The sequence below is a fragment of the Opisthocomus hoazin genome, unplaced genomic scaffold (genome assembly GCF_030867145.1).
Source record: "Opisthocomus hoazin isolate bOpiHoa1 unplaced genomic scaffold, bOpiHoa1.hap1 HAP1_SCAFFOLD_115, whole genome shotgun sequence".
Lineage (NCBI taxonomy): Eukaryota > Metazoa > Chordata > Aves > Opisthocomiformes > Opisthocomidae > Opisthocomus > Opisthocomus hoazin.
The window spans coordinates 163,954-181,852 of record NW_027449069.1 but is presented as its reverse complement, the minus strand read 5'-3'; the positions used below and the strand labels follow the sequence as shown (position 1 = coordinate 181,852).

At 71.0% G+C, this 17,899-nt stretch overlaps 3 protein-coding genes across 14 annotated transcripts in view; 2 read left to right on the top strand and 1 right to left on the bottom strand.

Annotated features, from left to right (window-relative positions):
- The window catches only part of DNM2 (dynamin 2), a 32,596-nt gene extending 24,617 nt beyond the window's left edge, over positions 1–7,979 (top strand). For 4 of the 9 annotated variants that reach the window (XM_075412569.1, XM_075412567.1, XM_075412572.1 and 1 more), the window contains 7 exons: positions 649–762; positions 3,862–3,971; positions 4,974–5,085; positions 5,370–5,534; positions 5,830–6,062; positions 6,191–6,445; positions 6,668–7,977. In XM_075412569.1, coding sequence (XP_075268684.1) covers positions 649–762; positions 3,862–3,971; positions 4,974–5,085; positions 5,370–5,534; positions 5,830–6,062; positions 6,191–6,445; positions 6,668–6,737 — 1,059 coding nt within the window. In that variant the 3' untranslated portion in view covers positions 6,738–7,977. Of the gene's footprint in view, positions 1–648; positions 763–3,861; positions 3,972–4,973; positions 5,086–5,369; positions 5,535–5,829; positions 6,063–6,190; positions 6,446–6,667 lie in introns of all 9 variants that reach the window. The other 5 variants (XM_075412575.1, XM_075412574.1, XM_075412571.1 and 2 more) reach the window with 3 other exon arrangements.
- Positions 7,980–8,336: 357 nt separating this feature from the next.
- On the bottom strand, positions 8,337–10,225 carry TMED1 (transmembrane p24 trafficking protein 1). The gene is made up of 4 exons (XM_075412599.1): positions 10,006–10,225; positions 9,518–9,615; positions 8,848–9,052; positions 8,337–8,636 (listed from the first exon to the last, which is right to left on the bottom strand). The coding sequence occupies exons 1-4, from the start codon at positions 10,165–10,167 to the stop codon at positions 8,418–8,420; spliced, it is 684 nt and encodes a 227-aa protein (XP_075268714.1). The 5' UTR covers positions 10,168–10,225; the 3' UTR covers positions 8,337–8,417.
- Positions 10,226–12,818: 2,593 nt separating this feature from the next.
- On the top strand, positions 12,819–16,027 carry CUNH19orf38 (chromosome unknown C19orf38 homolog). 4 transcript variants are annotated; one of them, XM_075412597.1, is made up of 9 exons: positions 12,819–12,904; positions 13,184–13,291; positions 13,404–13,703; positions 13,781–13,861; positions 13,949–14,029; positions 14,273–14,300; positions 14,437–14,480; positions 14,557–14,594; positions 14,694–16,027. In XM_075412597.1, exons 2-9 carry the CDS (start codon positions 13,261–13,263, stop codon positions 14,796–14,798), a joined length of 708 nt encoding a protein of 235 aa, XP_075268712.1. In that variant the 5' UTR covers positions 12,819–12,904; positions 13,184–13,260; the 3' UTR covers positions 14,799–16,027. The 4 variants fall into 4 exon arrangements, with proteins under 4 accessions (XP_075268712.1, XP_075268709.1, XP_075268711.1 ...); XM_075412594.1 differs by having other exon boundaries at positions 14,557–16,027; XM_075412596.1 differs by lacking the exon at positions 14,273–14,300 and having other exon boundaries at positions 14,437–14,594.
- The last annotated feature ends 1,872 nt before the right edge of the window (positions 16,028–17,899 follow it).

Genomic DNA, 17,899 nt, shown 5'->3' with positions numbered 1-17,899 from the left:
GGCATCGGTGGGCTGGTTCCCTTCCAGCTCCCCCGGTGCCGAGCCGGGCGCGGGGTGGTGGAGCGAGGGCTCTGCGGCGCGGAGACCGGCTACGGCGTCGTGCGAGCGTCCTCGCCGCCGGCACCAGCGCCAGCACCCCGGTGTGGGACACCCCCAAAACAGCCCTCGGCAGAGACCGTGACACCCCCGGGCAGCTCCGGGCCGCTCCCAAACCCGAGCCGCGCTCCCAGTCCCGGCCCGTCTCGTCCCTGGGGTCACCGGAGCTTCTGCTCTCCGGTGCGGGGCCGGTGGCGGGGTGGGCAGCACCGGTGCTGAGCGGGGGCTGAACGCCGAGCTGGGTTTGGATCCGACCGCGCCGCGGCATCCTGCGAGCGTGGGCTTTTCTCGCCCGGCTTCGGGAGCCGGAGGGGCTCCGGACACCCCCAACGTGCCGCTAGCTCGCTGCCGGGACGGGGCCTCGAACTCTGCCTGGTTGAGGGTCTGCTGCTGAGCCGGGGGCTTTCGGCGGGGGGTCCCGGCGGGCTTGGGGCTCGGGAGCGCTTGCCCTTGCTCTCCGTCCGGGGAACCCCCCCCGGGAGACCCCGCCGTCGCCTGTAACCTCGTCTTCCTCCCTCCCCGCGCTCCCCACGGCCGCTCCTCTGCCCGCAGGTGATCCGCAGGGGCTGGCTGACCATCAACAACATCAGCATCATGAAGGGCGGCTCCAAGGAGTACTGGTTCGTGCTGACGGCCGAGTCGCTCTCCTGGTACAAGGACGAGGAGGTGCGTCCGGGCGCTGCGGGGGGCTGGCGGGGCGAAAACCGGCGGGCTGGGGGGGGAGAGTTAGCCCCCGGGGTTAATCAGCGTCGTCCCGGCGTGCGGGAGCGTGGGTCTCCCCCGGAGGGTGCCCGGCGGACGCCGCGCGGTCCCGGCCGGCGAATTCCGTCTTGGGGCGGTGTCAGCGCAGATGAAGCGGGAGACGCCGGCGAGCGGGGTCCTGCGAGGCCCCCCCAGCCCCGCTCCCTCGGCGAGGGGCTGCTTTGTCTCCCATCGCTGCTCTTGCCAGACCCCAGGAGCGATCGGGGACCCCCGTGCCCCATCCCAGCCCCCTCGCCCAGCTCGGCCGCCGGTTCCCAGTTCAGCCGTCTCCTGGTTTCGCCGTCTCGGCCCAGCGACGCGGGCGGGCGGGGGAGAAACCGCCTGGGTTCTGGCCCCGGGGAGAGGGGAGCGGCCGGCGGGGAGAGGAACCCCGCGGGTTTGTCGCCCCCAAGCCCCCCGCCGCCGTCCGGACACCGCGCCGGGGTGGGGGGTGCCGGCGGGGTTGACGTCCCCGCGCCGAGAGCTCGGAGCCGGAGGGAGATGGGGAGCGGGAGCGGGGCGGGCAGGAGGGGGAAGCCGCTTCCCTCCGCTCACGGGGTCTCTGCGGGCCGGGACCCCGCCGGTCCCTCCCCGTGCCCCCCTGCCCGGACACGGCGTTGCACCCCTCAAACCCAGGGGAGCTTTTTGGGGGGCTCAGCCCTGCCCGGACGCGGCGTTGCACCCCTCAAACCCAGAGGGGTTTTTGGGGGGGCTCAGCCCTGCCCGGACGCAGCGTTGCACCCCTCAAACCCAGGGGAGCTTTTTGGGGGGCTCAGCCCTGCCCGGACGCGGCGTTGCACCCCTCAAACCCAGGGGGGGTTTTGGGGGGGCTCAGCCCTGCCCGGATGCGGCGTTGCACCCCTCAAACCCAGGGGGGCTTTTTGGGGGGCTCAGCCCTGCCCGGACGCGGCGTTGCACCCCTCAAACTCAGAGAGGGTTTTGGGGGGGCTCAGCCCTGCCTGGGCGCGGCGTTGCACCCCTCGAACCCAGGGGGGGTTTTGGGGGGGCTCAGCTGGGAGCGGGATGGGGGGGGACCGGCGTCCCCCGCCCGCTCCGTGCCCGAGTTGCCGGAGCCGGCGTCGCGGTCTCGGCTGCGCCGCTTCCAGATTTCGGATTTTCCGGCATTTCCGCCCCCGCAGCCCCACCATCGGCCCCCGCGATCGCGCCTCGGCCCTGACGTCAGCGGCCGGACGCTGCGGGGAGCTGGTGGGGGCGGGGGGGCTGCCTTTTGGGGGGGACACAGGGCTGGGGGGGGGGTTAGGCAGCACGCGGGTCAGAAAAAGGAGACGTGAACGCAGTTTTTATTTCCCGGGAGGCGTCGGGCGCGGGAGCAGGGCCCCGGGCTCCCTTTGTTCGTCCGTTCCCTCCGAGCGGGCGGCGAAGGCGAGCGTCTCTCCCGCGCCGCGGCGTCGGATTTTACCCCCCCCCCCTTCCCCGGCCACCCCCCCTCCTCCCAGCCCTCTGTTTTAATTTGAAATCTCCCTCCTGGAGGAGAAGGAAAGGTGTTGAGCCCACCACCTCCCCGCGGCGCGCGTCCCCCCCCTCGCCGCCGCCCCGCTTTCCGGCGCCGAGGCATCTCGGGGGGTCCGGCCGGCCCCTCGCCCGCGGGTGGTGAGACGCAGCCGCCCGGGGATGAATGGGGCTCTCCCTGCCCCCCCCAGCCCCGCACAGCACCCAGGGGTGCGTTGGGGGGGTGCAGCCCACCCTCGCTGCGACGGGGCGCGGTGCTCCCCGCACGAAGGCGACAAACCCCCCCACCCCCGACCCCGAAACCCCCCCAGCGCCGCGTCCGGCAGCCGGAGCGAGACGTGAGGGAGCCCCGCGGCGGGCGCTTACCTGGCGGCGGCGGGCGCTGCCGGGCGCTGCTGGGCCAAACCCGCTCTAACCAATGTGCAGACTACTGTACAACCGGGAAGCCTCCTGAACAGGTAGTCTGAACACTGGGCAGGCTGGGCTGGAGTCTCCGGCTCCCCGCCGCCTCCTCGCCGCTCGCTTCGCCCCCACCCCGCTGTTTTTCTGGGGGGGGGCTGTTTTTTGGCTGTTTGTGTTTTTTCCGATAAGGAGAGAAGCCCGCCGGGCGAAAGGAAGCGGCTTTGTCTCCCTTCTGACGTGGCAAAGTCCTCGCCACCGAATCCAGCCTGGAAAAAAGTTGTGGGTTTTTTTTTTTCAGGAAATCGTGAGGAGGAGTGTGGGGCGGCGGGGGAAGGGGGGCGGCGGCGGCGGACTGGGGGGGGGGGGGGGCGGCTTTGGGTTCGTGGCCTCTCCACAAAGGCGAACGTCACTTTTTGGGACCGCGTGCGCAGCATCTGGAGCTGCTCTAAACAATTCCAGATGTGGCGTTGCGGCGGCCGGGGCCGCCCCTCGCCGGGCTGCGAGGCCCCGGCTCCCCCCGGCAGCGACGGGGGGGACGATCCCGGGACCCCACGGACGCGGCGGCTGACGCCGGGCAGCGTCCCGGAGCTGCCCGCAGACCGGCAGGGCCCGAGTCGCCTTCTCCGGCGGTTCCTTTGGCGCTGCCGGTGGCTCCCGGGGAAGGCGGGGAAGCCGGAGCAGCACCGGAAGGGATTCCCGGTCGGGTCTTGTGCCGGAGCCGTGATCCGGAGCGACGCTGGTTCGGGGGGAGGCTCTGGGGGGGACGCGTTGCCCCGTCCCAGGGGCCCCGGTGCTGCGGCTGAGCCGAACGCGTGGCCAGGGGATCATCCCCGGTGACAGCGTGGCCGGGGGATCGTGGCCGGGGGATCGTCCCCGGTGACAGCGTGGCCGGAGGGATCGTGGCCGGGGATTGTCCCCGGTGACAGCGTGGCCGGAGGGATCGTGGCCGGGGATTGTCCCCGGTGACAGCGTGGCCGGAGGGATCGTGGCCGGGTGGATCGTGGCCGGGGGGAGCTCGGGGCGGTGGCTGCGCCGCGTCGCGGCCCTTCGGGCCCGGCTCGTCGCTCGGCTCGGGACGGGTCGTTAGCGTTAGCGAAGCGCCGCGGCGCCGGCCGGCTCTCACCGCCGCCTTCCTCCGGTCCCCTCCGGCAGGAGAAGGAGAAGAAGTACATGCTGCCCTTGGACAATCTGAAGATCAGGGACGTGGAGAAGGGCTTCATGTCCACCAAGCACGTCTTCGCCATCTTCAACACGGAGCAGAGGTGGGGGCTGCGAGCGGGCGCGGCGGCGGGCGGCTGCCTCCCGGCCTCCCTTCGCTCCCCGGCGCCGCGCCGGGCTCCTTCCCCCGGCCTTCGCTGCGCCAGCCCCAGCCGCGTGGCACCGTGCTCCCAGGGGTGATGTGCTGGGGGGGGGGGATTTCTCCAGGGGGATGCTGCCCAGAAGGGCAACGGGATCCTGGGGTGCATGAGGAGGAGTGTGGGCAGCAGGGCAGGGAGGTTCTCCTGCCCCTCTGCTCTGCCCTGGGGAGGCCCCGTCTGGAGTCCTGGGTCCAGTTCTGGGCTCCCCAGTTCCAGAGAGATGAGGAGCTGCTGGAGAGAGTCCAGTTCTGGGCTCCCCAGTTCCAGAAAGATGAGGAGCTACTGGAGAGAGTCCAGTGCTGGGCTACGAGGATGAGGAGGGCACTGGAGCATCTCTGCTGGGAGGAGAGGCTGAGGGAGCTGGGCTGGTGCAGCCTGGAGAAGAGAAGGCTGAGAGGGGACCTTCAAAATGCCTCTAAATATCTGCAGGGGGGGGGTCAGGAGGATGGGGCCAGACTCTTTCCAGTGGTGCCCAGCGACAGGACAAGGGGCAATGGGCACAAACTGGGGCAGAGGAAGCTCCAGCTGAACCCGAGGAAGAACTTCTTCCCTCTGAGGGTGCCGGAGCCCTGGCCCAGGCTGCCCAGGGAGGCTGTGGAGTCTCCTTCTCTGGAGATATTCCAGCCCCCCTGGCCGCGGTGCTGTGCCCCCTGCTCTGGGTGCCCCTGCTTGGGCAGGGGGCTGTGCTGGGGGACCCCAGAGGTCCTTCCCAACCCCCCCCCACGCTGGGGTTCCGTGAGGCAGCAGCTTGCCGGTGTTTCTGTGCCTGTGCGGGGGGGTTCAGCCTCCCCCGGGCTGGCGCTGCCGCAGCCCTCGCCGAGGCTCTGCCGAGCCACCCGTCCTCCCGGCCGCCCCGCGGTCGCCTCCCGGCCGGGCCCTCAGCGCCGGCGCTGCTCCCTCCCCCAGGAACGTGTACAAGGACCTGCGGCAGATCGAGCTGGCCTGCGACTCCCAGGAGGACGTGGACAGCTGGAAAGCCTCCTTCCTCCGCGCCGGAGTCTACCCGGAGAAAGACCAAGTACGCGCTCCCTCCGCGCGGCCCCAGCCCTCCCGCGGCCGGAGGAGCCTTCGGCCTCGGCAGCTGGCGGTTGGGGTCCCGGCGCGGCGCGTTCTCGGCTACCCCGGAAAACGCCGTGGCGTCGCGGGAGGGGACGAGCGTTCGAACGCGGCGCCGGGCGGTGCCGCCCGGCCGACGGATCTGGCCGTTTCCGTCCCGCCGAGACGGGCGGGAGCGGGACGAAGCGCGGAGCGGGGCGGTGGGATCCCCCCGGTGACGGGTGCCCTGCTGTCCCCCCCCCGCAGACGGAGAGCGAGGACGGCGCGCAGGAGAACACCTTCTCCATGGACCCGCAGCTGGAGCGCCAGGTGGAGACCATCCGCAACCTGGTCGACTCCTACGTGGCCATCATCAACAAGTCCATCCGGGACCTCATGCCAAAGACCATCATGCACCTCATGATCAACAACGTGAGCGCGCGGGGGGCTCGGCGGGGGGCTCGGCGGGGGGCTGGGGGGCTCGGTGGGGGGCTGGGGGGCTCGGCAGGGGGCTCGGCGGGATTTGACAAGCGCTCGCGTCGTGGGGTTGAAGTCTTTGCGCTCGAGCGGCTCGGTGGCGTCGGGGTTCCCGGTTGGTGACAAACGGGGGATGCCGACCCCCGCCCCGAGTCGCTGCGGGTCCCCCCGCTGCCGCCGCGGCTGCGGGGCCGAGCTCGGCGGGGTTTGGCGTCTCGGCGCCGACCCACGCTTCGCTGTCTCTCGCCAGACCAAGGATTTCATCCACTCGGAGCTGCTGGCCTACCTGTACTCCTCCGGCGACCAGAGCAGCCTGATGGAGGAGTCGGCCGACCAGGCGCAGCGGCGCGACGACGTGCTGCGCATGTACCACGCCCTGAAAGAGGCCCTCAGCATCATCGGCGACATCAGCACCAGCACCGTCTCCACACCCGTGCCCCCGCCCGTCGACGACACCTGGCTGCAGCCCAGCGGCGGCCACAGGTGGGTGCGGGGGTGCCCACGGTGGGGGGGTCTGGGGCGGCGGCGGATTCGGGCTCCGTCCCCCCGGGGAAGGAGGGCCGCGGGCTGGCAGCGCTCGCGGCGCTGAGCGGGTTTCCTCTCCTCCGCAGCCCCCCGCCGCAGCGCAGACCGCCCTCCGCCATCCTGCCGCCGGGCCGGCCGCCGGCCGTCCGGGGTCCGACGCCGGGGCCGCCGCTGATCCCCATCCCGGTGGGGGGACCCTCGTCCTTCGCAGCTCCCCCCATCCCCTCGCGCCCCGGACCCCAGAACATCTTCGCTGCTAACAACGACCCCTTCTCGGCCCCCCCGCAGATCCCCTCGCGGCCGGCACGCATCCCCCCCGGCATCCCCCCGGGCGTGCCCAGGTAAGAGACCGCGCCGCGGCGGGCTCCCCTGCGGTGGGCTCCCCTGCGGTGGGCTCCGGCCCCCCTCGGGCTGCGCTTTTCGGAGCACCCCGCGGGGCCAAACCCGGAATCGTGGCGGCGTCGTGACAGGGCTTGGCGTCGCACCGGGACGCGGCCTCGAGCCGAGCTGCCGCCACGCGTCCCCCCCTCCGCCCTCACGCCTCTCCCCCCCTCTCTCTGCAGCAGAAGACCCCCGGCCGCGCCGAACCGGCCCACCATCATCCGCCCGGCCGAACCCTCCCTGCTCGATTAACCACCACGGGGCTGGTCGCGACGCCCCGCGCCCGCCGCTTCCCTTCGCCGTTTTGGAGGGGGGGGGGGACACAAGGGGGGGAAAAAACCCAACCCGAGCCCGCGCCTCATCTCTCGTTTCTCCAGCCATCCTCCCTGCCGGCAGCGGGGCGACCGCGGACCCCCGCCGCGGCCCCTCTCGGCGGGCGTTACGGCCGGGCACCGCGCCGCGGCAGCCCCCGCGCAGGGCGATACGTGGGGTTTTTTTTTTTTGAGGAGGGGGGGTGGTGAATATTGCACTTTGTCGGAGCTCCCCCCGCGCTCCCCCACCGGGGAGGTCTGAATGTACGCGGCGGGGCGGGCGAGCCCGCGGTGGGCGACGCGGCGGGGCCGGCTGCGCCCGCAGCCGCGCAGATCCCAGCCCATCCGCTTGCTTCCTCCTTTTTCCTCCTCTTCCTCCCCCCTCAGAATTTTTGTATTAATATATTATCTATAAAACTTAGCGATTTTTGGTTTTCTCTCCCAAACCCCGTGGCTAAGCCCGAGCGCGGCTCCAGCTCCGTTTTTACGGCTTTGAGGCAAATTCCGGTGGGGGAAGCGACGGGCGCTTGGTGGCTGAACCCGCGGGAGCCGCTCGGCAGCCGACCTCAGGTACCCCCCCCCCGCGCCGCGGCCCACCGGCACAGCCCCGGCGCCGAGGATGAGGAGGGGGCCAGGACAGGGGGCCGGCTGCCCCCGTGCCCGATGCCGGGGGGGCTTCGCTCGACGCCGCGGCTCTGCCCCCGCCCTGGCCCCCGGTGCCTTCCCCGGGCCCTGCCTGGCAGCAGAGGTTGTAAATATTTTTACAGACTGTATTAATTGTATAAAAAACTTCAAAAATAGGAAAAGATAAAAAAAAAAAATCCCACCTCCCCAGCCGAGAATAACGTAGGTTTTTTTAAGAAGCCCCGAGCCCAGCCCGGCTGCCGGGCGCTGCCTGCCTTAACCCCCCCCCCGCAACGAGGGGCCCTGGCCCGCGCCCCAATTAATCCATTAACGAGCCCGGCCGGCCGCGCTCGGCCCGCTCCGGGGCCGGGGGTCCCGGCCGGCGCTCGCCCCGTCCCCAGCGGGGACCCCCGCTCGCTCCCCTCGGCCGGCCCAGCCCCAGCGCGCGCCGCACCGTGCCCCCCCCCGCCCCCCCGTCGAAGTGCCTCCGGTCTGTCTCCCGGTAATGAACTAAAATAAACAAAACAAAACCACTTAAAAAAAATAAAAGGGAAGAAAGAAAAAAAAAATCCTTCCGAATCTCCCGGTGGAAATCTCTGGCGCGTCGCGGCGGCTTCGGGCTCGGCGTTTCCTCCGCCGGTGGGCGATTGCCGGGGCGGGGGGCGCGGATCGAGGGCAGCTTCGGGGCTCCCGGCGCGAGGGGCTGCTCCGGCTCCTCCAAGCCCCTTCCCCTCCCGGCACGGGGGTCTCGGCCAGCCCCGCTGCACCCGAGCCCACGACCCCCCTGGGGATCCCCGCGCCGCAAGGACCGGATTCTGCCCCAGAAAGCTCCGGAACGCTCCGGCCCTTTTCGCCCCCCCCCCCCCAAACCTCCCTCTCCCGGCGGTCGCATCGGCTCCGGCACACCGGGGCAGGAAGCTGCGCAGGTTTAATCCCGGCGCACCCGTGCTCCAGCGCCGGCAGGGAGCCGAGTCCCGCGTCCCCCCCGCCTCCCCGGCTACGTCCGCACCGCCCGCTTGTCCTCGAAGAGGCTCTTGAGCGTGTAGACCTGGAGGAAGGCCACCACCACCAGCACCGCCAAGTTCACGGCCGACCAGAAGTTCACCCGGCCCAGGTTGCTCTCCTGCAGGTTCCGGTCCCGGGCCTCGAAGGCGCGGAGCAGCGTCTGCATCTGGATGCTGCGCTCCAGGCGGCTCCGCATGGCCTCGATGGATTCCTGCGGACGGGAACCGGGGGGGGGGGGTTTGGGGGGAGAAGGGCCCGGCTGAGAGCCCCGTCTCCCGCTTTCGGGGGGTGTTTGCGGGCGTGGGGGTCTCCCCGGAGCCCAGCAGCCCCGGCTCCCCCAGCCTGGCCCCGGCAGAGGGGCTCCCGCCCCGGGGTCGTCTCCCCCCCACGCCGAGGCACCCCGAGGTGGGCGAACCACGGACCTTGATGTCCTCGATCTTGACGTCCAGCGCGTCCTCGGGCTCGGCCGCCTCCACCCAGGTGTCGCCTTCCTCCCCCTCCTCCTCCTCCTCCTCCTCGTCCTGGGCGCTGTCAAAGAGCAGCTCGAAGAACACCAGCTTCTCCGAGATGGTGCTGAAGGAGTTGTCGAAGCAGAGCTTGTAGTCGCCGGCCTCGGTGGGCTCCACACTGCGGGGGAGGGGAGCCGGCTCAGGGGGGGGATGGGGATGGGGGGGGGATGGGGCAGGGGGCGATGGGACTGGAGAATGGGAGGGGGACAGTCAGGGGGGGATTGGGGCAGGGGGGGAGAGGGGATGGGACATGAGGGGGGGAGGGGATAGACTGGGACCAGGGCAGGGGGGGACAGGATGGGACTGGAGCATGGGACTGGGATGGGGTGGGGGGGTACTGGGAGATGGGGCAGGGGGGATGGGCTGGGCATGGGGGGGGGGGGAACTGGGGGACCAGGCAGGGGGGACTGGGGCAGGGGGGGACTGGGAGATTGGGCAGGGGAGGACTGGGATGGGGATGGGGGACAGAACCGGGGGACCAGGCAGGGTTGCCCGGGGCAGGGGGGGGGGCACCGGGTGGGGGGGTCCCGGGTCGGGAGGAGTCCCCGGGCGGGGGAGGGTCCCCGGGAGGGGGGGTCCTCACGTGTGGGCCCCGTCGGAGCGGCGGCGCTCGCTGACCAGCAGCAGCCCCGAGGGACTCTCCAGGGAGAAGTCGACGTCCAGCCCGGCCCCGCCGATCACCTGCGGAACCGGGGGTGGCGGAACCGGGGACCCCCGAAACCCTCCACCCCCCCGCCCGGCCCCTCCCCACTGCAGCGCCGGGACCGGCAGCCCCGCCCCCGGCCCCGCCCCCGCCAGTCCCGGCCCGCCGCAGGCAGCGCCCCCCGCCGCAGACCCCGCCCCCGAATACAGGCCGCGCCCCCACCGCAGGCCCCGCCCTCCCACAGACACCGCCCCTGGCACAGGCCCCACCCCCGTCGAGCCCGGCCTATAGCAGGCCACGCCCCCCAGGTCCCGGCCTGCCGCAGGCCGCGCCCCTTGCTGGAGGCCCCGCCCCCACACGCACCGCTCCCGAGACAAAGCCCCGCCCCCCCGGTCCCGGCCCGCCGCAGGCCCCGCCCCCGCCGGTACCTGGTACTCGGCCTCCAGGGAGGCGTTGCCGGGCGCGCCCTGGTAGAAGCACTCCCGGCGCCCCGCGGGCAGCACGAACGTGACCTCGGCGTCGGGGGGCGGCGGGGCGGGGGCGGCGGGCCCGGCCCACAGCGCCAGCAGCCACAGCCACCTCGCCGCCATCTCCGCCCGCGGCGCCTTTAAGGCAGGCCCCGCCCCGCCGCAGCAGGGCCCTCCCCGGCGACGGGGTGGCCGCGGCGGGCGCCTGAGGCGGGAGCGGCGAGGAGGGGAGTCAGGCTGCGCCGGGGCCGCCCGCGGGCCGGGGTCCTGGCGGCCTCCGCGCTGGCCCGCCTCCCCCGGAACACTCCCCGATGATTGGCTGTTCTCTCCCGGCGCGGCGCGTCCTAACTTCTCATTGGTCGGCCCGGATGAGGGCCCGCCTCCCAAGCGTCTCCACTCAGCCCGGGCGCTGGGGCAGTTCGTGAGGGGAGCCGGGCTCCCGCAGTGCACCGCGGCGGTTGGGGGCGGATTGGGGGGGCCCTGGGGCAGATTTAGGTGGCTAGGGATAGATATGGGGGGGGCCCTAGGGCAGATTTAGGTGGTTAGGGGTAGATATGGGGGGCCTTGGGGCAGACTGGGGGGCTCCTGGGGCAGACTGAGGGGACCCTGGGGCAGATTGGGGGGCGCTGGGGTAGATTTAGGTGGTTAGGGGTAGATATGGGGGGTCCTGAAGCAGACTGGGGGGGCTCTGGGGCAGATTTAGGTGGTTGGGGCAGATGAGGGGGGGCCCTGGGGCAGATTTAGGTGGTTAGGGGTAGATGGGGGGGGCCCTGGAGCAGACTTAGGTTTTTAGGCGCAGGTTTTGGGGATCCTGGGGCCGATTTTGGAGGTCCTGAGGCAAACTTAGGTGGCTGGGTGCAGATTTGAGGAGCCCTGGGGCAGAGCTGAGGGGTCTTGGGGCAGATTTAGGTGGTTAGGCACAGATTTGAGTGGCACTGGGGCAGATTCCAAGGCCCTGGGGCAGAACTGAGGCGGCTCTGAGGCACATTTGGGAGGTCCTGGGGCAGATTTAGGTGCTTAGGGGCAAATTTGGGAGGTCTTGGGCCATATTTGGAGGCGCTGGGGCAGATGTAGGTGGTTAGGTGCAGTTTTGGGGGTTACTGAGGCAGGTTTGGGTTGTTAGGGGCAGATATGGGGGCCCTGGGGTGGATTAGAGGAGCCCCAGGGCAGATCTGGGGGGCTCTGAGGCAGATTTGGGAGGTCCTGGAGCAAATTCAGGGCGTTAGGTGCAGATTTGGGGAGCCCCAGGGCAGATTCGGGTGGTTAAGTGTAGATTTGGGAGGCCCTGAGGAAGATTTGGGGTCCCTGGGGCAGATTTGGGAGGCCCTGAGGAAGATTTGGGGTCCCTGGGGCAGATTTGGGAGGCCCTGAGGAAGATTTGGGGTCCCTGGGGCAGCTTTGGGAGGCCCTGAGGAAGATTTGGGGTCCCTGGGGCAGATTTGGGAGGCCCTGAGGAAGATTTGGGAGGCCCTGGGGCAGATTTGGGAGTTCCTGAGGAAGATTTGGGGTCCCTGGGGCAGATTTGGGAGGCCCTGAGGAAGATTTGAGGAGCCCCAGTGCAGATTTGGGAGGCCCTGAGGAAGATTTGGGGTCCCTGTGGTAGATTTGGGAGGCCCTGAGGAAGATTTGGGGTCCCTGGGGCAGATTTGGGAGGCCCTGAGGAAGATTTGGGGTCCCTGGGGCAGATTTGGGGTCCCTGGGGCAGATTTGGGAGGCCCTGAGGAAGATTTGGGGTCCCTGGGGCAGATTTGGGAGGCCCTGAGGAAGATTTGGGAGGCCCTGGGGCAGATTTGGGAGGCCCTGGGGCAGATTTGGGGTCCCTGGGGCAGCTTTGGGAGGCCCTGAGGAAGATTTGGGGGCCCTGGGGCAGATTTGGGAGGCCCTGAGGAAGATTTGGGGTCCCTGGGGCAGATTTGGGAGGCCCTGGGGCAGATTTGGGGTCCCTGGGGCAGATTTGGGAGGCCCTGAGGAAGATTTGGGGTCCCTGGGGCAGATTTGGGGTCCCTGGGGCAGGTTTGGGAGGCCCTGAGGAAGATTTGGGGTCCCTGGGGCATCTTTGGGAGGCCCTGAGGAAGATTTGGGGTCCCTGGGGCAGCTTTGGGAGGCCCTGAGGAAGATTTGGGGTCCCTGGGGCAGATTTGGGAGGCCCTGGGGCAGATTTGGGGTCCCTGGGGCAGATTTGGGAGGCCCTGAGGAAGATTTGGGGTCCCTGGGGCAGATTTGGGAGGCCCTGAGGAAGATTTGGGGTCCCTGGGGCAGGTCTGCGGGGCCGTGGGGCAGCTTTGGGAGGCCCTGAGGAAGATATGGGGTCCCTGGGGCAGATTTGGGAGGCCCTGGGGCAGATTTGGGGTCCCTGGGGCAGATTTGGGAGGCCCTGAGGAAGATTTGGGGTCCCTGGGGCAGATTTGGGAGGCCCTGAGGAAGATTTGGGGTCCCTGGGGCAGGTCTGCGGGGCCGTGGGGCAGCTTTGGGAGGCCCTGAGGAAGATTTGGGGTCCCTGGGGCAGGTTTGGGAGGCCCTGGGGCAGGTCTGCGGGGCCGTGGGGCAGGTGTAGGTGCTGTGGGGCAGTCTGGGGGGGCTCTGCGAGCGATGTCGGGGTGCGGCTCAGCCCCTCCGCCCCGGGCCGACCTCTCGCCCCGGTTCCTCGCGGTTTTTGGGGGCAGCCGCAGGAGGAAGCAGCCGTGGGCCGCGCGGGCGGGCGCATCCGGCACGCGGTCCCCGCCGCCTGTGCCGCAGCTCTCCCCGTGGGACCCTCGGGACGGGCGACGGGGAGCTGCCCCCCGTTCCGTGCCCGCGGTCCCGGCGGGTGCCGGCCGTGCCGGGGAAGCACCGCAGGCGTCCGACCGCGCCGAGGCTCCGGGTGAGGGTCCCGGCTGGGTGCCGCCTTGTTACGCCCTGGGGGTTCACACCTATTTTTTGGTGGTAGGGTTGTGGTGGGGGGGGAGCGAACCCCGTGTCGGCGGAGCCGGTTTGGTGCAGAACCGAGCTGGCGTCGCCCCGGTTATTGGGTGGAAAAATCCATTTTGGGTGAGGGGGGAGGGGAAAAAAAATGACCCCGCCGTGTGCCGGGGCCGCTGTCATTTCCTTCCTGGGTGGCGAAACTTCGGCTTGAGCAAATCCTCCTTTTTCTTCTCGGCAGAGAGCTCCGGCGCCGCGGGGTCTCCGCGGCGGGGCCGTCCCTGATCCGGACCCCGGCAGAGGAGGAGGAGGAGGAGGATGAAGCTGGACCTTCTGCTCCTCGTGGTGGGTACGTTTCCCTCGCCTCCGCCTCGCTTGGGGTTGGCCGAGGCGGAATTCGCCGCCGCGCCGGTCGCGGGACGGCCGGGTCTGTCTCCCCGCTCACCGTCGCTCTCCGGCAGGAGCCGTGGCGACGCCGACGCTCTCCCCGCAGCCGCTCGGGCTCCTCTCCCGGGAGGATGGGGGTCCCCCGAAAATCAGCTGCTTCGCCCCGCGCAGCTACGCCGGCAGCACCTTCGAGCTCTTCGCGGCGGGCGCCGGCGTCCCGGTGCAGAGCGTCTCCGCCGCGCCGGGCCAGCACAGGGTCGATTTCGTCCTGGACGGGGCCGTCCCGGTTTCCCGGTGCTACCGGTGCCGGTACCGGAGCTACAACGGCAGCGCCTGGCAGCCGTCGGCGTTCAGCATGGAGATCGCGGTGAACGGTGCTGGGGGGGGATGGGTGGGCGCAGCCCCCTCCCCAGCAGCGCCGCCACCCCAAAACCGGCGTTTTTCTCCCCAGCCTCGGAGGACGCCGGCTGCCATCCCCCCACCGCCGCCCCGACCGGCCGCCCGCTGCCCACCTCCACCACGCTGCGGCGAGGTACCGGCTCCCGGTCACGCTCTGCGGCCGCGCTGGGGGGGGTTCCGTGCCGGTGACCCCCCCACACTGCTCGTTCTCCCCTTCCAGATCGCTCCTGGCTTCTCCCGGTTGCGGTGAGCGCGGCCGGCCTGGCGCTGCTGCTGCTGGCGGCGACGGCGGCCTGGCGAGGTGCGCGGGGCGCGGGGGGCTCGTCACCGGGGCGTGCCGCGGCGGGGGGCGACGCCTCGGGGCTCCCACGCGGTTCGGTGCCGGTGCCGTCTCCGAGCGGGTCACCGGCAGCAGGAACCCCCCCCCCCGGGGGGGGTCGTGGTTTGGGGGGAGCCGGGTTCAAGGTGTCACCGTGTCCCCCCCCGGCGTCGCCGCATCCCCCCTGGCCGCGCCTGCACCCGTCTCTGTTTTCTCTCCCGCCAGTCGAGGCCAGGAGACGGCGGGCGAAGAGGTGAGAGCGGCCGGAGCCGGCGTCGCCGCGGCAAAACCACCCCCGGGACCCCCCCCTTGGGACCCCCGGCGCCAGGCTCCCCGCTGTGTCCCCCCCCCAAAACCCCACCGCGCTGCCACCGCCTTTCTTTCCGCAGGCAGCAGGCGTCGTGCTGGACGGAGACGCGGTGCCCCGCCACCGGTAAGGCCCGGAGCCCCGCGCCGCGCTTCCGCCGCGCCCCAAAACCCGACGCCGTCCCCCCTCTTCCTCTCCGCAGAGTTTTCCTATGACAACTGCGCCTGCGCCGTCGGCGTGGTGAGTGGGGGCGGCTGGGGGGGCCGGCGCCCACCCGGTGTCGGTTTCGGGGTCTCCGGGCACGGCGCGGGCTCAGCGCCGCGTTCTCTCCCGCGCCAGAGCGCGCAGCCGGGAGCTGGCAGCGGCGCGGCGTCCCCGCGGAGAGACCCCCGGGCGTCCCCCCCCGCGGCACCCCACTTCAGCACCTTCAGGTCCTCGGCGTGAGCCCCCGCGCCCGGCGCGGCACCGGGAGCCCCCGGCACGGCCGCGAGGTGCCGGAGCTGGCGCCTGGCCTTCGTCGTCGTCCTCCTCCTCGCCCCCGATGGCGGTGGCTCTGTGCCGCGGCGTCTCCGGAGCCGGCTCCGGTTTCAATAAACGTGTTTGGCGCCGGGCGTGGGGGCCGCGGTCCCCGGTGGGAGTCCCGAGTTCCCAGTCCTTGATCCCGGTTCCCAGTCCGGATCCTGGTCCCAGTCCCTGATCCCAGTCCCCGATCCTGGTCCTTCTTCCCCAATCCGATCCTGCTCCCAGTCCCTGGTCCCCGTTCCCAGTCCCGGTCCCCAGTCTGAACCCCAGTCCCAGTCCCCGTTCCCTGGTTCCGATCCTGATTATTGTCACAGTTCCCATTCCCTGGCCCTGGTTCCCAGTCCCATTTCCCAATCCCAGTCCCATTTCCCAATCCCAGTCCTAGTCCCTGATCCTCTTTCCCAGTCCTCAATCCCAGTCCCTGATCCCGGTCCCAGTCCCGATCCAGATCCCAGTTCCTGATCCCGGTGCCAATCCCAGTCCCTGTTCCCTGATTCCCATCCCTGATCCGGATCCTGGTCCCTGTCCCTGCTCCCCATTCCTGGATCCCGATCCCAATCCTGTTCCCTGATCCCAGTCCCTGATCCCTGTCTCTTTCCTGATCCCGATTCCCATCCCTGATCCTAATCCCAGTCCTGATCTCAATCCCTGTCCTGGTCCCCATTCCCTCATTCCAGTCCTGTTCCCTGATTCCCATCCCAATCCCAATCCTGATCCCAATCCAGATCCCAATCCCGGTCCCTGTTTCCCAATGCCATTCCCCAATCCCGATCCCAATCCCGGTCCCCATTGCCTGATCCCAATCCCAGTCCTGGTCCCTTTCCCTGTTCCCCAGTCCCAATAACAATCTCAGTCCCCAATCCCAGTCTCTGATCCTGATCCCGTCCCCAGTCCTGGTCACGATCACGTTCCCCCATCCCAGTCCCCGAACCCAATCTCAGTCCCCAATCCCTTTCCCCCATCCCGATCCCAGTCCCCCATCCCAGTCCCCGATCCCAATCCCAGTCCCCAATCCCGATCCCAGTCCCAGTCCCCAATCCCGTTCCCCCATCCCAATCCCAGTCCTCGATCCCAGTCCCCCATCCCAGTCCCGTTCCCTCATCCCAGTCCTCGATCCTAGTCCCCAATCCCAGTCCCCGATCCCAGTCTCAGTCCCCCATCCCAGTCCCGGCCCCCTCCGGGGCGCAGCGCGGCCGCCGGCCGGCAGGGGGCGCGCGGCGGGGCGGGGGGTGGGCGCGGCCGGCGGGGGTGGGCGTGGCTGGGGGGCGTGGCGCGGCGGCGGCGCGGGCGGGGGCGGGGCGCGGCGGCGGCTCCAAGATGGCCGCGGTGTCGGTGTTCCCCGGCGTGCGGCTCCTCACCATCGGGGACGCCAACGGCGAGATCCAGCGGCACCAGGAGCAGCAGCCGCTGCGCCTCGAGGTCCGCACCGGCCCCGACAGCGCCGGCCTGGCGCTCTACGGCCGTGAGTGCGGGGGGCAGGCCGGGGGCCGCCCGGGGGGGCCGGGCCCGGGGGGCTCGGGTAGGCCCGGGGGGGGGAACCAGACCTGGGGGGCTGGGGTAGGCCCGGGGGGCGGGAAATCAGGCCCGGGGAGGAACCAGGCCCGGGGGGCTGGAGTAGGCCCAGGGGGGGAAACAAGGCCCGAGGGGCTGGGGGGGGGGCAACCAGGCCTGGGGGGGGACCAGCCCGTGGGGCTGGGGTAGGCCCGGGGGGGGGAACCAGGCCCGGGGGGTGGGGTAGGCCCGGGGGGGGAAATAAGGCCTGAGGAGCTGAGGTGGGCCCGGGGGGGGAACCAGGCCTGGGGGGGGGACCAGCCCGGGGGGCTGGGGTAGGCCTGGGGGGAGGGGGGGGGACGGGGACCGGAATGGGGGGGGGGCTGGGGGGAGTGTCGGGGGGGCTTGGCCTGTAGGGCTGGGAGTTGGGGGGGTTCAGGGGCCGGGATGAAGTGGGGGGGGCTGAGGAGTCTGTAGGGGGTGGGGCGTAGGTGGAGGGGGGGTCTGGGGGTTGGGGGGACGTGTGGGGGGCTGAGGGGGCAGAGTCGGGGGGCCTGAGGGGCTGGGGAGGGGGTTGGGGGTCCGGGGGGGCCCAGCGCCGTCCCCCCCCGCCGTGAGCAGGGCAGTGGCTGTTGGGGGGGCTTGGCCAGGGCCCCCCACCCCAATTCTGGGGGTTTCTTGGGGGGGGGGACACGACTGGGTCGCTCCCAGGCGTGGGGCCGGGCCTGAGTTTTCTTTGTCTCCACGCGAGAATCGTGGGGGGGGGGTCTGTTTTGGGGTCCCCCCCGCCCCCCTTTTCCCCGACCCCGTCGGCTTTGTGCCAGGAGCTTCACGGCCGCGCCATCGCGGGGGGCCGCCGGCCGACCCCCTTCCCGACCCGCTCCGCCGAAATTAATTGCTCGGCGCGAGTAATTAGCGCGCGGCGCGGCCGGGGAGCTCGGCTGCGGCGGGGGGATGGGGAAACTGAGGCACGCGGGGCCGGCTCGTCCCTGGCCTGCGCGTCCTCGCCGGCTGCCGGCGCCGCACGGGGGTCCCAGCGCCGTCCCCGTGCCGGCGAGGCTCCGCCGCTTCTCCGTCCCTCGGAGACGTCCCCCCCTTTTCTTTTCCCAGGGCGTTTTTCCAGAAAAGCCTTTGTGTGGCGGGGGGCCGGGGGGTCTCTCGCCGCGCTTTCAGCGCCGGGGCGGCCGCCGGCCACAGCTGCCGGCCCTTTTGATGGGCCACAAAGAGCCGGGGCTGACAGCCTGATTAACGCGGCGTGCCGGGCGCTGGCGCCGAAGGGCCCCCGGCTCCGTCCCTCGCTCCGAGCTCACCGGGGCCGAGCCGCGGCGGGAGGGGGCCGGGGGGGGGGCAAACGGGTTTTGCCGCGGCGCCTCGTTGGGTTTTTTGCGCCGGGGCGCCGCGTGAGGAAGGCTGGAGGTGCTAATTACCCGCTGGCTAACGAGGGCACGCCGCGACGCCCCGGTGCGGGTCCCGGCTCGGCCGCGGGCAGCGCGGTCCGGCTCCCCCCGGTCTTCCTCGCTGCGGGGTGGGGG